This window comes from Suncus etruscus, chromosome 7 (assembly GCF_024139225.1).
Source record: "Suncus etruscus isolate mSunEtr1 chromosome 7, mSunEtr1.pri.cur, whole genome shotgun sequence".
Lineage (NCBI taxonomy): Eukaryota > Metazoa > Chordata > Mammalia > Eulipotyphla > Soricidae > Suncus > Suncus etruscus.
This window is the reverse complement of record NC_064854.1, coordinates 95,173,986-95,193,160: the sequence shown is the minus strand read 5'-3', so window position 1 is coordinate 95,193,160 and position 19,175 is coordinate 95,173,986. Positions and strand designations below refer to the sequence as shown.

The 19,175-nt window shown below is 40.4% G+C and overlaps 1 protein-coding gene across 2 annotated transcripts in view; it reads left to right on the top strand.

The window, feature by feature from the left end:
• SPECC1 (sperm antigen with calponin homology and coiled-coil domains 1) overlaps positions 1 to 19,175 on the top strand; it is a 305,354-nt gene that overhangs the window by 237,664 nt on the left and 48,515 nt on the right. For both annotated transcript variants that reach the window (XM_049776822.1, XM_049776823.1), the window contains 4 exons: positions 749 to 849; positions 5,042 to 5,123; positions 9,074 to 9,215; positions 11,962 to 12,064. In XM_049776822.1, coding sequence (XP_049632779.1) covers positions 749 to 849; positions 5,042 to 5,123; positions 9,074 to 9,215; positions 11,962 to 12,064 — 428 coding nt within the window. The remainder of the gene's footprint in view (positions 1 to 748; positions 850 to 5,041; positions 5,124 to 9,073; positions 9,216 to 11,961; positions 12,065 to 19,175) is intronic.

Sequence of the window (19,175 nt, the reverse complement as noted above, 5' to 3'; positions counted from 1 at the left end):
TCATCTATGAGAAAATGAATCATTAAATCTTTGTCTTTTGATCTTGTTGGATGCTGGCAACTTGCAGCATACCGTTAGACTTTCTACCTCATCTTTTATGTGACTACCTCATTGCCCTTCCCCTTCATTTCTGAACTTGGTACATTCTCAGATTTTTCTGAAAAGCCCTGGCTGACTCAAAATGTGTAGCTTACCTATATAAGTAAAATGTATGCATATACTCTACACACAGAAATCAAAAAATAATATGTTTATCCACAATAACAATATCGTTTCCCTTGATTGCAACAAAACACCTATTATTTTGGAAGCCTAAAGGGAGTAATAGCTTAATCCTAGGATGTAGTTGATTGTCTCCCAGAATAGATTGGAGCTGAATTAATTTAAAAGGAAGAAACTATGAAATATCGGTGAATAAATATATTCAGTTTATAAAGATGGAAAATGAATTAACGGTCAAAATATGTAAGAATTTTCCTGTTCCTTTCTGTCATATGCCTACATTTTTGTCTTACATATTTGACATCGAAGGCCTTATTGTTGTCAATCAAGATAAAGTTTCATGAAAGCATATTAATGCCCCCTCCTTGGGGAATAATTTAATTCATTAATCTAGAGGGGAAAAGGGTATAAAAGTGAGTGTGATACATTGCTATTTTAGTCACCTAAAATGTAACTAAAAGGGCGTTGTTAACTGGTAGTTTGAACTAGAACAATATACTAATGTTTCCATCTCTCTTTATGGCAGGTGGCCCCGGACAGAATATTTCTGTCCATAAGACCCCAAGAAGTCCCCTTAGTGGAATACCAGTGAGGACTGCTCCAGCTGCTGCTGTTTCTCCCATGCAGGTATTAGCTTTACATGTGGGTAGTGTCTAGTGTCATGCGTTATCCAATAGTGTCATTCCTGAGTAACAAAAGGAATATAAAAACTAATTGATCTGATGATTAACATAAATTTTAATAAACTTAAATAGTAATAAGGAGCCTTTGTCTTAAAAGTTGCATTTGTGGGCCAGGGAGATAGTTCAGCATGTAAGGTTCTTGCCTAGCGGGCAGCTGATCCAGATTCAATCTCTGACATCCCACATGGTTCCCTGAGCCTTCCAGGAGTGATTTCTGAATATAGAGCCAGGAATGACCAACTCCTGAGTACTTCTGGGTGTGGCCTCAAAATTAAATAAATAATTAAGATTACATTTGATGGAGCCATAGAAATAGTACAGCTGGTAAGGTTTTGTCTTGCATGCAGCTGGCCAGCTTCAGTCCCCAGCTACAAATATGGTGATTCCTGAGCATAGCCAGGCAGACCTACCCAGTTACATTTTGTTTTTGTTTTTGTTTTTTTTTGGGGGGGGGGTCACACCCAGCAGCACTTAGGGGTTACTCCTGGCTCTATGCTCAGAAATCGCCCCTGGCAGGCACAGGGGACCATATGGGATCCTGGGATTCCAACCACCGTCCTTCTGCATGAAAGGCAAACACTTTACCTCCATGCCATTTCTCCACCCCCCCAGTTACATTTGATGCTGAATAAAGGTCCAAGAGAGACATTCATTTTTTTTGATGTTTTAAATTTTTCTTTAAGTGATAGGCCAGCTGTAAAAAGCAACTATATTATGAACAAACTTGTTTAATAGTGGTTCACAGGTTGTTCATATATAGTTCATAATATTTGCAGTGGTTTACAATGTTGTTCAATGTTGAATGTTGTTCATAATATAGTTGGCTATATTACCACCGGTATCCTCCAATTTACCTCCCACTCTTCCCTTTTCCCTCTTCCCTGCCTGCCTCTGTAGCAAACATTTTTCCTCTCCTCTCTCTCTCCCTCTCTCTCTCCCTCTCCCTCTCCCGCTCCCGCTCCCTCTCCCTCTCTCTCTCTCTCTCTCTCTCTCTCTCTCTCTCTCTCTCTTCCCTCTCTCTCTCTCTCTCTTCCCTCTCTCTCTCTCTTCCCTCTCTCTCTCACCCCCCTGTTTTTCCTTTTAGACAACATTTTTTTTTTTTTAGACAACACTTTTTTTTTTTTTTTTTTTTTTTTTGGTTTTTGGGTCACACCTGGCTACGCTCAGGGGCTACTCCTGGCTCTACGCTCAGAAATCGCTTATGGCATATGGGATGCTGGGATTCGAACTACCATCCTTCCACATGCAAGGCAAATGCCTTACCTCCATGCTATCTCTCCGGCCCTGCATGTCACTTTTCTCTTTTTACCATCCAGTCTTGTCTGAATGATCATTTCCAGCTATCATAGTCATAGTGGACCCTTCTCTGCTGATTGTACTTCCCTACTCTGTGACTAGTTTCCTATCATGTACTGGTCCTCCTGACCCTTATCTCTAGTGTCTCTGTATATTATTGCCCTACGATCTTTTTTGGGGGGTACTACACAAACGAGTACACTCATTCTGTATCTATCCCTCTTCCTGTGACTCACTTGCTCAGCATAATACTCACCATATACATCCATATAAGCAAATTTTATGACTTCATTTTTCCTAACAGCTGAGATATACTTCAGTTTCTTTATCCACTCATCTGTTCTCAGGCACTTGGGTTGTTTCCATAATCTGGCTATTGTGAATAGTGCTAGGATGAATATATGAATATGCAGAGGGTTTTTCTGCATTTTGTTTTTTTTGGGTTTTTAGGGTATATTCCTAGGGGTGGTATTTCTGGATTAAATGGATACTCAATTTTTTAGTTTTTTGAAGAAGATCCATATTGTTTTCTAAAATGGCTAGACCAACCTACACTCTCACCAGCAGTGAATGAGAGTCCCTTTCTCCCCGCCTCTGTGCCAGCACTTCTTTGTGATGTGTGCCAGTCTCTGGTGTGGGATGATATCTCATTGTTGTTTTGATTTACATCTCCCAGATAATCAATGATGTGGAGCATATTTTTCTGTGCTTTTCTTTGTGGGGTGGGACACATCCAGTGACGCTCAGGAGTTACTCCTGGCTATGCGCTCAGAAATCACTCCTGGCTTGGGGGACCATATGGGATATGGGGGGATTGAACTGCAGTCTGTCCTAGGCTAGCTCGGGCAAGGCAGAGACTCCTTATTGCTTGTGCCACCGCTCCGGCCCCAATGTGCCTTTTATTTATCTCTATTTCTTTGACGGAATAAGACACTCACATTTCATATACTTTTTAAATAACTTTTATAACATCTTCCAAGTTTTCAGTTAAAGGACTTCTTACCAAAATTAGATGTTGAATTTGATCTTTTTCTCAGAAACTTGTTTATCATTTTTTGCTTTTGTTTTTGGGCCACGCCTATTGGTGCTCCTGTCTCTTGCACTTAGGAATCACTCCTAGTGGACTTAGGGATGGTGTTTTTTGCTTGATTTAGTTTGGGGGCCACACTAAATGGTGCTCAGGGCTTAACTCCTGGCTCTGTACTCAGATATTACTCCTGCCAGTGCTCAGGGACCATATGGAAAGCCGAGGATTGAACCTGGGTTGGCCATGTGCAAGGCAAGTGCCTTTCCACTGTACTGTCTCTGCAGCCTTGAAAATTTTTTTGTTAGTTTGTTTTGGGGCCATACCCAGTGGCACTCGGGGCTTGCTCATGGCTCTGTACTCAAAAATTAATTCTGGCAGGCTTGGTGGACCATATGGGATGCTGGGATTCGAGCCACCGTCTTTCTACATGCAAGGCAAACGCCTTACCTCCATGCTACCTCTCTGGCCCCCACAAAGTTTTTTTATTCACTCTTTGTTTTAGTCATTTGGTTTATTTCCAGATTTTTAGCTATTTTAGCTATGTAACACTGTTGTAAAGCATAAGTTTGAAAATATCTGTTTGAATTACTATTTTTGTGTTGAGACTGATTGAAATTGTTGAGTCATATGGAAGTCCTATTTTGAAATTTTTTTGTGTCTAGTTTGAGTGAATTGGGGTTCTAGTTTCATTTTTTGAGTGTATCTAACTCATTTTACCATGACTATTTATTAAGGAGTGCTGGAAAGATATAATGTAAGGAACTTGTCTTGCATATGGATTACCTGGGTTCAGTACTCAGTATCACATATATTCCTCAGCACCACCAATAGTGATCTCTGATACAGAGCCAGGAATAAGCAAATATAGTTTAAAGTCAGTGAATGCAATGCCTCTCATCTTCCTTTTCTTTTTTAAATCAGAATCATGTTAGCTTTTGAGAAGTTTTATTCCATACAAAATTTTAGCACTCTGCCTATTACTAGTCCACCCTCTCCTTGGAATTGTATAACTTTCCCATAGGCTGCTTTACATTCTGCTTTTTATCCCAACTTGCAGGAGACTTCTCCTTTTCTAATCCCCATCAGGTTTTTTATAGAAGAGTTTTAAAGGATGAGGTACAGGATTCAACACCCTTTTTCCTTATCTCAGGGCAAAATTTTTGCCTTGGCAATCTTAAGTTCACCCTTCCCCAAGATTGCATTTCTATCTTCTTCATTGCTCCTCAAAATTTCTGATGATTGCTGTGCTCCTCCTTGTGAAGGCTCTCAAAAGAGTCTGTTTGGGCCAGAGAGATAGCATGGAGGTGGAGCATTTGCCTTGCATGCAGAAGGACCATGGTTCGAATCCTGGCATCCCATATGTTCCCTGAGCCTGCCAGGAGCGATTTCTGAGCAAGGAGCCAGTAGTAATCCCCGAGTGCTGCCAGGAATGACCCAAACAACAAAACAAACAAAAAAAAGAGTATGTTTAATTCTGTTTTGTGTGTGTGTCTTTGTGAGTTTGTGTGTTTGTGTGTCTTTGTGAGTTTGTGTGTGTCTGTGTTTTGGAGTGAGCTCTCAAATTACTCCTCTTTCTAACATCTTTTTTTTTTAATAATAAACACTGTGATTACAAATATGACTGTAGTTGGGTTTTAGTCACAAAAAGAATACCCTCATTCACCAGTGCAACATTCCCACCACCAATGCCCCCTTTCTCCCTTCTCCCACACTTCTTGCCTGTATTCGAGACAGACATTATCTGTATTTAAGCACCATGATTCTTTCCACCATCTTGCTTCAGTTCTGATCTTTGTTGTTGTGGTTTTTTTAGAGGCATTCATCATACAGCAACGTGCGGTCAGCCAGCAAAGGAATAACTCAACACTTGGATCTTCCAGATCTTCCTCTCTCAGGTAACTTACCTTAAATACAGAACTTACGGATTCTGTTGGGCTTACTTATTTACATGAAGCTGTGCTTATAAAAACAACCAGTGGCATTTATTCCAAGCAGTTTCATCCTCTAAGTAGATGTGCTATACTCATTAGATTGTGTTTCCTTTCAGCTATACTCAGTATGTACATTTTGGGGGAGAAATGCCACGCTTTGCCTTTGTTTGTTAGTGTATACTGAAACTCAAGAGAAAAATCTTACCTTTTTAGAATAACTATTTTAAGAAACTTAATTCTGAAAATGTTTATTACTTACTCAATTCCTAAAATTATTTTTTTTTTGAAATACCTTTGTCTTTGAGTGCAATCTTCTTTGTGTGATTATACCATACAATGTTTTTGGGAAATTTTAGCTACCAAAAATGAAGTGCTTGTAAACCACAACTCTTACAGTCTCACATTGCCGTGCATTGTTTCATTCAGATGTCTTATGTAAAGTGTCAGTTGACAGAGGGTCACAGAAGTGTAACTGATTGGGTTTAAATTTTGTCACTTCCATTACAGTGAACTTCAACCCTGTCATTCCATCTCTGTGCTATAGTTCCCTATCTCTGAAATAGAACTATTTCAATTTCAGGTTACTACAAGGGCTGAGCAAACACAGTTGACTACATTGTGAACACCATAGAAATATAGAGAACTGTTGGCTGTTATTACCTTTCTTGTTGTTTTTCTGAATTACCTCACCTGAGGGAGCAAAGAGATATTAGCATTTTGTTAAGATTTTCCAGAGTATATGCTTTAGAAATGTGTGTGTCTTTATGGTCAATATTCTAAGAAACCCAACAAACAACAATTGATTGAACACTAAATGAATTATCTACCTGTAGACAGAAAAGAAAGCCAACATTCTAAATTACAGAGATAGAACAATCTTGTTTTTGTAAGTATAAGTCAAAATTTCTGTATCATAGTGTTAATAAAAAGAAATCCCCGCATTAGTTCTTTTAAACCTTAGTCAAATATCCTGATATTTGACTAAAATATTTGTTTTTCTAAAGCAAGTTTCACTCTTTAATTATAAATTATATTTCTTTTTACCACCTTAATTTTTTCCTTATAAATTCTATTTATTTTTATTGGAATTAATCAAGATTGAGGACTTATGTAAACAGTGACATTGACCATTTGAATTTACCTTGACCCAGTCCCTGCATTTTGCATGTGTGAAATTCAGATCTTAAAGATATTTGATGATTTACAAAGGCCACACTGAGTTTTTGTATAGATATGATAGATAGATATTTACTCTGTAGATAGTATAGAAGTATTCCCTGTTTTTTTCTACCCTATTAACTTTAAGCAGTTTCTTTAATTAGCATCTTCATAAAGAAATGATCCAAGTTTTATAGAGGACTTCAGTGTCATAATAACAAAAGTTATGAATTATGGAGTAAATGGCAACCAAAGAGCAATAGGTAATATAAGATCATAAGAATGAGAAAAAAACACATCACTGAGTGTAAACAAATGATCATCTAGGGCAAAGCAAGCCTCATTTCCTGGAATCTCAGGGTTGAGAACAAGGACAGGATCAGAATATGGATAAATATTGAGTATGGACACTGTTGTATGCTTTGAGGGAACTTAGTATGCTAGGGAATTATTCCTGACTGCAGTCATTTAGGAATAACTCCTTGTGGTTTCAAGTTTGGGGTTAGGGAATCATGGGAGAGCTAGAATCAAGTTTGGGTCTGCCACATGTAAGATCCACCCTGCACTATCTCTCTAGCCCCATACTTTGGCTGAACTTTTAAGAATTGTGCTTAAAGGGGCTGGAGAGATAACATGGAGGTAAGGCATTTGCCTTGCATGCAGAAGGTCAATGGTTTGAATCCTGACATTCCATATGGTCCCCTGAGCCTGCAAGGAGCGATTTCTGAGCATAGAGAAAGGAATAACCCCTGAACACTGCCGGGTATGACCCAAAAGCCAAAAAAACAAAACAAAACAAAACAAAACAAAAAAAAGAGTTGTGGTTAAAGTCTATATAAAATTTAAGTGTGCTAGATGAATTTTTCACTGGATGAATATTTGTGTCTCTTTCGTTCTCCAGCTTTATATTTTCTTTTGTGTAGTTATGTCTTTTTCCCAATGGGTAAGATAGATCCTAATATTGAGACAACAGCTTATGTTCTGAAGTGAATAATCTATTGACAATGCCCTTCTTTGTCCTCACACTTGTCTATCTACTCACCATATTTACTATGTTAAAGCAGTTTTACAAAGTGAAAATTGCTTTCTTTCAGGCTAGACTTGCCTATATTGAGGTTACCAGAAGCTGCAGAAACAGGATTAATATGCTGTTTTTGTTGTTCTCTTTAGTGATGTAAACACTGTTTTTCTCTGCTCTTTGGAGCTAATTAGCCTCTATCCCCACTTTATTACCCATAATTGATGGCTATTAGCTGTACAAGTGTTGTTTTCTCCCAAGACTATTTACTGGTGTCATGCCAGGTGGCCATGGGCTCAGCCTGATATTGAACATTGAGCAAGTCATTTAATTGTGAGTATAAGATAGACAGCCTCAGAAATGTACTCCCTTTAAGGAACCTTTGTGGTTCCTTAAGAAATAGCTGGAGGAGGGCCCGGAGAGAAAGCACAGCGGCGTTTGCCTTGCAAGCAGCCGATCCAGGACCAAAGGTGGTTGGTTCAAATCCCGGTGTCCCATATGGTCCCCCGTGCCTGCCAGGAGCTATTTCTGAGCAGACAGCCAGGAGTAACCCCTGAGCATCGCCAGGTGTGGCCCAAGAACCAAAAAAAAAAAAAAAAAAAATAGCTGGAAGAGTCAGCCCATTTTATTACCTGCTCAGACTCAGATTAATAAATATAGCAAAAAGGAACCTTAAAATAATTGCTTTGGGGCCAGAGCTGTGGTGCATCGGTAGGCTGTTTACCTTGCATACAAGCAGCTGACCTAGGACGGCCCATAGTTCAACCCCGTTCAATCTCCTGGCGTCCCATATGGTCCCTTAAGCCAGGAGCGATTTCTGAGCACATAGCCAGGAGTAACCCCTGTGCATCACCGAGTGTGGCCCAAAAACCAAAAACCAAAAATAAAATTTGCTTTGACTTGTTTTTAATGAGGAATTTTAATGTTTTTAATTACAGGAATTGTTTTTTCTTGTGTAAAATAGTTCTCATTCTTGGTTTCTAGCTTTTTGTCTGATGCCTTTTGTCATTTGATAACCACTGAATTCTGCCAGCTCTTTTTCATCAAGTATTTGCCATGGGGAGAGACTGACTTCATGGACAGCTGCACAAAGCTAAAAGGGCCCCGGTTTCCTTTTTATCTGACAATGTCTTAAAATTCATTCATTCATTCATTCATTTATTTTTGCATTTTGGGGGCCGCATCAAATGGTGCCCAGGGGTTAATCCTGGCTCTGCACTCAAAAATTACTTCCAGCAGGCTCAGGGACCATATAGGATGCTGGGGATCAAACCTGGGTGGGCAGCATGAGAGGCAAATGCCCTTCCTGCTGTGCTGTCACTTCTGCAATTCATCATTTTAAAAAAGAGACTAACTTGGCATTTTGTAGTCAATTTCAATAACAAAATATTTTATTCATTTTAGAGAATACTTTAAAACAGTATTTCTTAATCTTTCTTACCACAACTCCCTTCTAGCTTATTTCCTTCCTGTAGTTCTGCAGGTTGGCCATAGTCCCCTCATTGATGCAAGTTTCATCTACAGTTTCCTATAAATGTCCTAGAGTCCCATAGGGGATGTGGCCCCAGTTGATAAATACTGATTTAATACGCCTTGTACCTATTTGCATTTTTTAGTAGTGCATATATTTACATACTACGTGTTCTAGAAGATAAAGTGAAAATTATAAAGTACTTGATTAAAAAAATAATATCAGTTTCTCTTCATTTGGAATAAGTGACTGTTGTTGTTTACACAGATCTTCTGAAAGTAAAGCCAGACCCTTATCTTCGTAAGAGTCCTTCACTTGAGTCTCTGAGCAGACTTCCTTCTCTGAATTTTGGGAGCACCAGACTGCTGAGCGCCTCTACTGGGGGATTGAAGTCACAGAGCAAACTCAGGTAGCACATATTAAATAGTAAGAAATCATGGGGCCGGAGAGATAGCATGGAGATTAGGCATTTGCCTTACATGCAGGTCGTCTGTGGTTTGAATCCCAGCATCCCATATGGTCCCCTGAGCCTGCCAGGAGTGATTTCTGAGCATAGAGCCAGGAGTAACCCCTGAGAACTGCCGGGTATGACCCAAAAACCAAAAAAAAAAAAAAAAAAAAAGGAAGGAATCAGAAAAGTGGGGCCGGAGAGATAGCATGGAGGTAAGGTGTTTGCCTTGCATGCAGAAGGACGGTGGTTCGAATCCAGCATCCCATATGGTCCCCCGAGCCTGCCAGAAGCGATTTCTGAGCGAGCGTAGAGCCAGGAGTAATCCCTGAGCGCTGCCAGGTGTAACCCAACCCCCCCCCCCAAAAAAGGGCAGGAAAGCACTTGATTTGAAAACCTGTGTACTTTCTTTTATCTTTTAATTTTTTTTCATCTTCCCTACTGTCATTTTATTTCACAAATTTCCTAAATGAAAGTGATAAAGAGAGGCCGGAGTGGTGGCGCAAGTGGTAAGGCATCTGCCTTGCCTGCGTTAGTCTATGATAGACTGTGGTTCAATCCCCCGGTATCCCATATGGTCTCCCAAGCTAGGAGCGGTTTTTGAGCACATAGCCAGGAGTAACCCCCAAGTGTCACCAGGTGTGGCCGAAAAACAAAACAAAACAAAAATTCCTAGAAACAAAAATGAATGAGGACATGAGTTATCAGAACTTGTGGGACACAGCAAAAGCAGTGTTAAAAAGAAAGCTCATAGCAATACAAGCATACATCAGGAAAGAAGATAGACCCACATAAATAACATAATTGTATAGCTTAAAATATAATAATAATAATAATAAAAAATAGACCAACAAAAGGAGGCCAAATAATGGAAAAATAAAATTATAGCATAAATCAATGAATTTAAATTTTAAAAATCCAAAAGATTAATGAAACCAAGACCTGGTTCTTTGAAAAAATAAGATTGACAAAGCACTAGCAAAATTCACAAAGGAAGAAAGAGAGAGAACCCTAAGAAACTGAATGAAAAATGAAGAAATGAAGGGGGTGATGTCACAACTGAGTGATAGCACAATGGTAGGTTATTTGCCTTGTGCATGGCTGACCCAGGATGGACCTGGATTCGATCTCTGGCATCTTATATAGTCCCCCAATCCAAGAGCGATTCCTGAGCGCATAGCCAGGAGTAATCCCTGAGTGTCACCTGGTGTGGCCCAAAAACTAAAATAAAAGCAAAATAATAAAAATCTTTATGGCATGAAATGAAGACTTAGAAGATATAGATAAATTTTTGGACTTCTATATCTTTCCAAGGTTGAGCCAAGAAGATACAAAACTCTAAACATAGGGAAATAACTATACTAACAACTAGCATGACAATGTTAAAGAATAAGAGAAGTAAAATGCCTGTCGCGAATACAGGCAGGGGTGGGGAGGGGAGGCATTGGTGGTGGGAATGTTGCACTGGTGAAGGGGGTATTCTGTTCATGTCTGAAACCCAACTACAAACATGCTTGTGATCATGGTGCTTAAATAAAGATTTATATATATATATGTATAAACTCTAGGGGCCGGAGAGGTGGCGCTAGAGGTAAGGTGTCTGCCTTGCAAGTGCTAGCCAAAAAAGGACTGCAGTTCGATCCCCCGGCGTCCCATATGGTCCCCCCAAGCCAGGGGCAATTTCTGAGTGCTTAACCAGGAGTAACCCCTGAGCATCAAACGGGTGTGACCCAAAAACAAAACACAACAAAACAAAAACACAATTCTAAATAGAACAATTATTAGTGAGGAACTCGAAATGGTAATCAAAAGTCTCCTCCCAAACAAAGGTTCCAGCCCAGATGGGTTCACTGATGAGTTCTTCCAAATCTCTAAGGAAGAACTACTGCCCTTCCTTTACAGGCTCTTTTAAGAAACTGAAGAAACAGAAACACTCCCGAGTTTCTATGAGGCAAACATTATCCTGAAAAGTGGACAGAGACAATACACTTACAACAAAGACTACAAAGCAGTATCTCTGATGAAATGCAAAGATAATCAACAAAATGCTAGCAAATCAAATCCAGCAACACATCAGAAATCATTTGATCATATACCATGATCAAATGGGATTTATTCCAGGGATACAGGGATTTGTTAAACTTCTATACAAGTCAGTGTAATACACCCTATCAATACAACAAACACTAGAAATCATACGATTATATCAGTAGATGCAGAGAAAACAAATAACAAGATCCAGCATCCATTCATGATAAAAGCTCAATAAAAACTGAAGTTGAAGGAACCTTTCTGTACACTGCCATTTACCACAAGCCCAAAACAAACATTAAATTCAGTGGTGAAAAAATTTTCCTCTAAGATAAGAATGCCCATTCTCTCTGCTCCTCAATATAGAATGGAGAGTTAACCATAGCAATTAGGCAAGAAAGGGCCATCTAGAGCATACAAAACTTTGAAACAAGGCAAATGACCAAGAAGAATAGGTGACTAGATGAGGAAACTATGGTACATAAAGCAAAAACCTTCACAGACTTCTGATAACCCAGAAACACAATTTGTTTTTTTATGCCATAATAAAATATGACTAACTCATGTTTTTCTTTATGCATTTATTTATACCTTATATAGAGCGGGGGGTTCCACCTGAAATAGCTGAGGATTCTAAAAGTTAGCATCTTCTCTGTCTTCTCTTCTTTCTAACTAGTGTGGAACGAAGAGACCCGCTGGCTGCATTGGCCCGGGAATATGGGGGTTCCAAGCGCAATGCTCTGCTGAAGTGGTGCCAGAAAAAGACAGAAGGCTATGCGGTAAGAGACAGACTTGGAACACCCACAACAGTCAAGCTTGCACCCATGTTAGTGCCTGTGGGCGTGTGTGTGAGCACATGGACCAGTGCACAGTATTTCTTGTCTTTCTGTTCGTGGTGGAACTTTAGTAGACTATTTTATTCTTTTTTTTTTTTTTTTGGGCCACACTCGATGATGCTCAGGGGTTACTCCTAGCTATGCGCTCAGGAGTTGCTCCTGGCTTGGGGGGACCATACAGGGTGCCAGGGGATCGAACCGTGGTCCATCCTAGGCTAGCGCTGGCAAGGCAGACATCTTACCTCTACCGCCACCATGCCGGCCCCTTATTTTTTTTCTTTTTGACTATTTTATTCTTTTTTTTGTGTGTGTGTGGTTTTTGGGTCACACCCGGCAGTGCTCAGGGATTACTCCTGGCTCCATGCTCAGAAATTGCTCCTGTCAGGCACGGGGGACCATATGGGACGCTGGGATTCGAACCGATGACCTCCTGCATGAAAGGCAAACGCCTTACCTCCATGCTATCTCTCCGGCCCGACTATTTTATTCTTATGCCATTGGTGAGCAGTTGAATTATTTCCAGTTTGGGACTATTTTAAATAGTGCTTGTATATTCTTTTGTATATTCCTGAGCATGTATGTGTTTTGAAATGTCTTTGTACTCATTCCTGTTGAATCTATATTTAGAAGTGGGATTACTGGATCAAAGGTAAGTATTAAAGGATAAATGCGTCAAGTTTTTGAAGTGGCTATATAATTTACCTTCCACAAGTAATTTATGAAAGATCTAGTTTTTTATATTCTTACTAGTTTCTTGGTGTCATTAGTCTTTCTTTATATTGCTTTCTTTATTACCATGGTTACAAATCTGTTCATTGTTGGGTTTAAGTCATACAATGTATACCATCCTTCACCAGTGCACCCTTGTCAGCACATCACCAAGGTCCCCTGCTTCCTTCCCACTTTGTCATTAGTCTTTTTAATTCTGGATATTTATTTAGATAAATGTGTAGATATGTATCATAGTTGTGTTTGTGCTTCCTCACTGGATAATGAATCTCATGTTATTCAGATGCCGATTAGACATTTCTGTAATCTGTTTTGAGATTTGCCTTCTGATGTTTTGTTGTTGTTATTGTTTGCCTTATTTTTATTTTTATTTTTTTGGTTTTTGAACCACACCCAGTGACACTCAAGTGTTACTCTTGGCTATGCACTCTGAAACCGCTCCTGGCTTGGGGGACCAAACAGGACGCCGGGGGGTCGAACCACTGTCCAACCTAGGCTAGTGCAGCAAGGCAGCCACCTTACCACTTATGCCACCGCTCCGGCCCCTGTTTGCTCTTTTTTTTTTTTTTTTTTTTTTTTTTGGTTTTTGGGTCACACCCAGCAGCGCTCAGGGGTTACTCCTGGCTCTACACTCAGAAATTGCTCCTGGCAGGCTCGGGAGACCATATGGGATGCCGGAATTAGAACCACCATCCTTTTGCATGCAAGGCAAATGCCTTACCGCTATGCTATCTCTCTGGCCCCCTGTTTGCTTTTTTTTTAAGTCACATTTTATCCTTGGTACTGTCTGCATAGTTCTGTGAACACCACTACTCTATAGCATAGAGTTGGGAGTAGCTCCTGAGCACTGCCAAATACCACCCGCCCCAATAAAACATCAAAGCACATAAATCTTTATTTTCTTTAGAAGCTTTATTGTTCTACCTTTCTCATTAAAATTGCCAGCTCCTACATCATTATTCTCACTTGAGGGAACCTTCCCGTTCTTTGTTTTAATAACTTTCCCGAGTTTGCTAACATTTCTGAAAATGCCACCACCAAACTTGATGGTGGCAGGGACAGAGAAAGAAACAAACCCTTTCTTGGAGAAAGGAGAAAGGAACAGACATCAAATACCTTACAATCAGAATGTACTCAAGAACATGTGTCTTGTATGCTTATTTCTTTGACATTACTTTCTTTTTATTTTCGATTAAAAAAAAAAAAGAAAAGGAGGGGCCGGAGAGATAGCATAGAGGTTAGGTGTTTGCCTTGCATGCAAAGGTCGGTGGTTCAAATCCCGGCATCTCATATGGTCCCCCAAGCCTGCCAGGAGCGATTTCTGAGCATAGAGCCAGGAGTAACCCCTGAGAGCTGAGCTGCTGGGTGTGACCCAAAAACGAAAGAAAGAAAGAAAGAAAGAAAGAAAGAAAGAAAGAAAAGAAAGAAGAAAGAAAGAAAAGAAAGAAAGAAAGAAAGAAAGAAAAGAAAGAAAGAAAGAAAGAAAGAAGAAAGAAAGAAAGAAAGAAAGAAAGAAAGAAAGAAAGAAAGAAAGAAAGAAAGAAAGAAAGAAAGAAAGAAAGAAAGAAAGAAAGAAAGAAAGAAAGAAAGAAAGAAGAAAAGAGAGAGGGAGGAGGGGAGGAAAGAAGGAAGGAGGGAGGAAGGAAGGAAGGAAGGGAAGGGAAGGGAAGGGAAGGGGAGGGGAGGGGAGGGGAGGGAAAAGGAAAGGAAAGGAAAGGGGAGGAAAAAGGAAAGGAAAGGAAAGGGGAGGAAAAAGGAAAGGAAAGGAAAGGAAAGGAAAGGAAAGGAAAGGAAAGGAAAGGAAAGGAAAGGAAAAAGGAAAGGAAAGGAAAGGAAAGGAAAGGAAAGGAAAGGAAAGGAAAGGAAAGGAAAGGAAAGGAAAGGAAAGGAAAGGAAAGGAAAGGAAAGGAAAGGAAAGGAAAGGAAAGGAAAGAAGGAAAGGAAAGGAAAGGAAAGGAAAGGAAAGGAAAGGAAAGGAAAGGAAAGGAAAGGAGGAAAGGAGGAAAGGAAAAGAAGGGCCAAGGGTGTAGTTCAAATGGTAGAGCATGTTCAAGGCCCTGGATTTGATCCCTGTTGATGCATGACCCACCCCCACCTCCACGAGGAATGACTCAGCACTGCCAAGAGTGGTTTTCACTCCTTTGGCTTGAGCATGTTAACAATGAAAGGTTCCTAGTGTATAAACCCACTTCAAATCTGTCATTTTTCCCCCCTTACCTATCCTATTTTCACTTCAACCCCATTCTAAGACTAGAAATCATCCCTGGCAGGAAAGCCTTCTCAGTAATGACCTCACAGCATCTCAGTGATGCTGCCAAGGAAACAGAAAGAAGGAAGAAGTAAGAGCAAAGGTGAGATGGCTAATTGCAGCCCTTTCTTCTTAGGATAACAGACACAGGGATGGTAACAGAAAATGGAAGAATAAAAGAATAGTCAGCCAGGAACAAGACTTCATCTATGACTGAGCCCCATGTGTTCATACTACTTCTCTACCTTAAAGAAATGAATGGAAATAAGTGCTAGAGGGATATGAAAATGCAACTAAAAATTTTAGAAAGAACTGGCCCTTAGCAGTGCAGGAACAGATTATACAATAGTCTGTTATTACAATAATCTTGGAGTAAGATTTTATTTCCTGCTGTAGTAAATTTTTTTGCTTTGGTTTGTGAACATCTTGAACTCATTTTTCAAAACAGTTCCCATTTTATGAAACTCAAAATACATTTTGCCTGAAGACTTTTTTTATTCATTGTTAAGTCTCTGTAAATTTAGGAGGAATGAATAAATCATATGTGTCTAATATTTGCTCTTCACAAACATTCTCTGTCTAGACCTGTTTGTCTAAGATGCCTAATAAGTGTTCTACAGCTTATTCTCTCTGACTTAGAGAGTCAAGAATAAACAGTAGAAAGCAGTTCAAGTCTTTTTGACAATGTGTTACCATGCTTCTTTCAACTGAAAAAAATTTTTTTCTCTTTACCCTGTCAAAAAATAGCAGGAAAGGTTATAACAAAACTCTGTATGCCACTGAGTATTTATTGAGGGGTCTATTCCATGCTGGTCTGTGAGCAGAGAATAAAACGGCAAAAGCTTCCACTCTTGGGGCCAGAACAGCAGGTAGGGCATTTGTCTTGCACACAGCTAACCCTGGTTCAATTCTCAGCATCCCATTTGGTCCTCCAAGCACCTCCAGGAGTAATTCCTAAGTGAAAAGCCAGGAGTAACACCTGAGTATTTTCAGGTGTGCGCTCCATACCCCTGCTTCTGCTTTTACTCTTTTTTTTTGGGGGGGGGGGGAGGCACATCCGGTAATGCTCGGGGGTTACTCCTGGCTATGTGCTCAGAAGTTGCTCCTGGCTTGGGGGACCATATGGGACACCGGGGGATCCAACCGCTGTCCATCCAAGGCTAGCGCAGGCAAGGCAGGCACCTTACCTCTAGCGCCACCGCCCGTCCCCTGCTTCTGCTTTTATGGAATTTGCATTTTCATGGGAAATAAATTTTATTTTGCTTTTTGGACCACACCTGGTGACACTCAGGGATTACTCCTCATTATCCGCACAGCAATCACTCCTGGCTTGGGGACCATATGGTTCACTGGGCGATCGAAATCTCGGTTCTTCCTAGGTTAGTGCATGCAAGACAAATACCCTACTGCTTGTGCCACCACTCCGACCCCAGGAAATAAAATTTAAAAGTAAATATGTACTGTATTTGTGGTTAGTATGTGTGTTGATTCAGTTTTTATATGAAGATTATGGAGGTGAATTTTGAGCTTATGGTCATTTGATGGAAATGAGGATTTAATTTTTCTATCTAGCTCAGATTGAGGATGGCATTACTTCAGTAGCTATGTTAGTCGGGGTTTAAATTGTGCAAGGTCAAAGTCTGGTGCAGTGAAACAGGGTTTAGTCTAGCAAGCCAGAACTGCATGCTAAGCCCAGGTTCAACTTTCTGATATCTTGAGGTCCTTATCAGAGAAGAGACCCTTCCAGACATTGTCTCATCTCAAAATCACTTTTGCAAAGATAGACATCCAAGAATTCTGGCAAATATAGCCTCAGCCATGTCACTCTGTGCTCACTGTATTTGTCATCTCTGTTCAGACAAAGATAGGCCTTACCTGGAGATCACCTACTTCTTTTTTTCTTTTCTGCCTTTAGTTTCTCCCTTTGACAGAAATTTCTTGTGTGGATTTAACTACAAGTTTGGGTTCTGTAGAGTCAAACATTCAGATCGTGATAGTATAGTTATAATTTGGAGAATATCCCCACTGCCCCTTCAGTCATCTTATAGCCCCTCCATATGCCTGGTAAAAGGGAGGTCATCTGGGTGGACCTAACACATGAGCCCTTTAAAAGCTAAGTGTTTTCTCTGAAGCATGTGACAAATTCATATATTTCTTTTTATCAGTTGTGGTCCTGAGGTTTAAATTCAACACCTCAAACACTCAAGGCAAGTGCTCTCCCACTGAGCTTCATCCTCAGCTCTGGACTCAGCACATTAAAGTTTGAACATAGACGTCATTCCTGGGAGTACGTAGGGTACCATGTAGTGCTGGGTATTAAACCTGGGCCTCCTGCACTCCAGTCTTTGAGTGCTCTCTCTAGACTATGACTGAATACTTTAGTGCTTTTATCTGAGTAACTGTAATTGTGTTCTTTGGAGTAAAATGAAGGACCACAGCTTCATGACTGAAAACTACCCCAGTGTGTATGAGAAGTCTGCACTGACTGGCTCTTTTCTCCTATTGAGCTCTGCAGACTGATAGTAAGTTACTTGCTGATTCTCACTGGAGGCTTTGAGAAAGAATCAACTTCCATGTTGACTCAGTGCTGGTAGAAATCATCTTGCTCCGGGCCGGAGAGATAGCCTGGAGGTAAAGCATTTGCCTTACATGCAGAAGGTTGGTAGTTTGAATCCCAGCATCCAATATGGTCTCCCGAGCCTGCCAGGAGCAATTTCTGAGTGTACAGCCAGAAGTAACCCCTGAGCGCTGGCAGGTGTGACCAAAAAAAAAAGAAGTCATCTTGCTCAATGTTTTGCCCTATGACCTTAGCTACAGCACCAATATTAGCCACAGAGTCCAGGACAGAGCAGGGCCTTTGGAATATAGCCCTGTGGTGACACCTGTGAAGGTGGGGCTAACTGCGCCACACAGGGAGGCAAGAGGAGCTGAGTCCAGTCAATCTGCGTGTAGTACAGCTATGGGGAGGCACAAACAAGGTGAAGCCTTGATGAGATCAGAGGGCGCCAGGTCAGGGAGAGACAGGACCGCATAGTAGGCTCCATCCAGTCTGTGGTTTGGATTTCAGTCAGAGCTGCGGCATCCTCCTTCCCATGTCATATTCTGGGCGTGGGTCTCGGCATTCTGTGGCTCTGCTGCTAGCATCTCCTAGTCACTCTACAGATTCTGCACTTTATGAGTGTCCTTAAGCTGGGTTTACATTCATGAGTACTCCTTATGTCAAACGTTCCACAACACCAGACCTAGTGATTCTGAAGCTTTGCTGATCAGTAAGGGAAACCCTTACTACATACACGTACCTAGAGAGGGCAGTGGGGTCTTTAAGTAAAAAAAAAAGAAATACTACAGCTTCAAAGCTTATAAAACAGGTTTGTTATCTGAAACCTATCATGTATTTGCTGATAAAAGAATATTATAAGAAAATTAATCTTCCGTTGAGATTCATTGAGTCTTGAGTTAAAGACCCCACTGCCCTCTGCCCCACTGCCCCACTCTGCCCCACGTTAAAATATTCTTTTATCAGCAAATACATGATAGGTTTCAGATAACAAACCTGTTTTATATAAGCTTTGAAGCTGTGGTATTTTTTTACTTAAAGGTTTCATTCCTATGAGATCAAGTGAAAGCACTGTGGTGAATAACTGTCTAGCTCAGTCACCTAGCTGACTAATTTGAAGCATGATTGTAACTTCTTTTTTTTTTTTTTTGGTTTTGGTTTTTGGTTTTTTGGGCAACACCCCAGCAGTGCGCAGGGGTCACTCCTGGCGTCTGCTCAGAAATAGCTCTGGCAGGGCACAGGGGACCATATGGGACACTGGGATTCGAACCAACACCTTTGGTCCAATTGTAACTTCCGATGAGTAACAAGTACCCACAGCTTGAACTCAGACAAGACCTTTGCCCTTTGGACTAGTGCTTTTCTTCATAGGCTTTTAACATCACTGCTAGGGAGATGACCACTGACCGTCTCTTACTTTAACAGTATGTAACATCTTTTAAGTAAAGGGATTAATTTTTTGGAACTGTGATTTTTTAATTAAGTTTATTATTGTTGAGGTAACATGGTTTTCAATAATG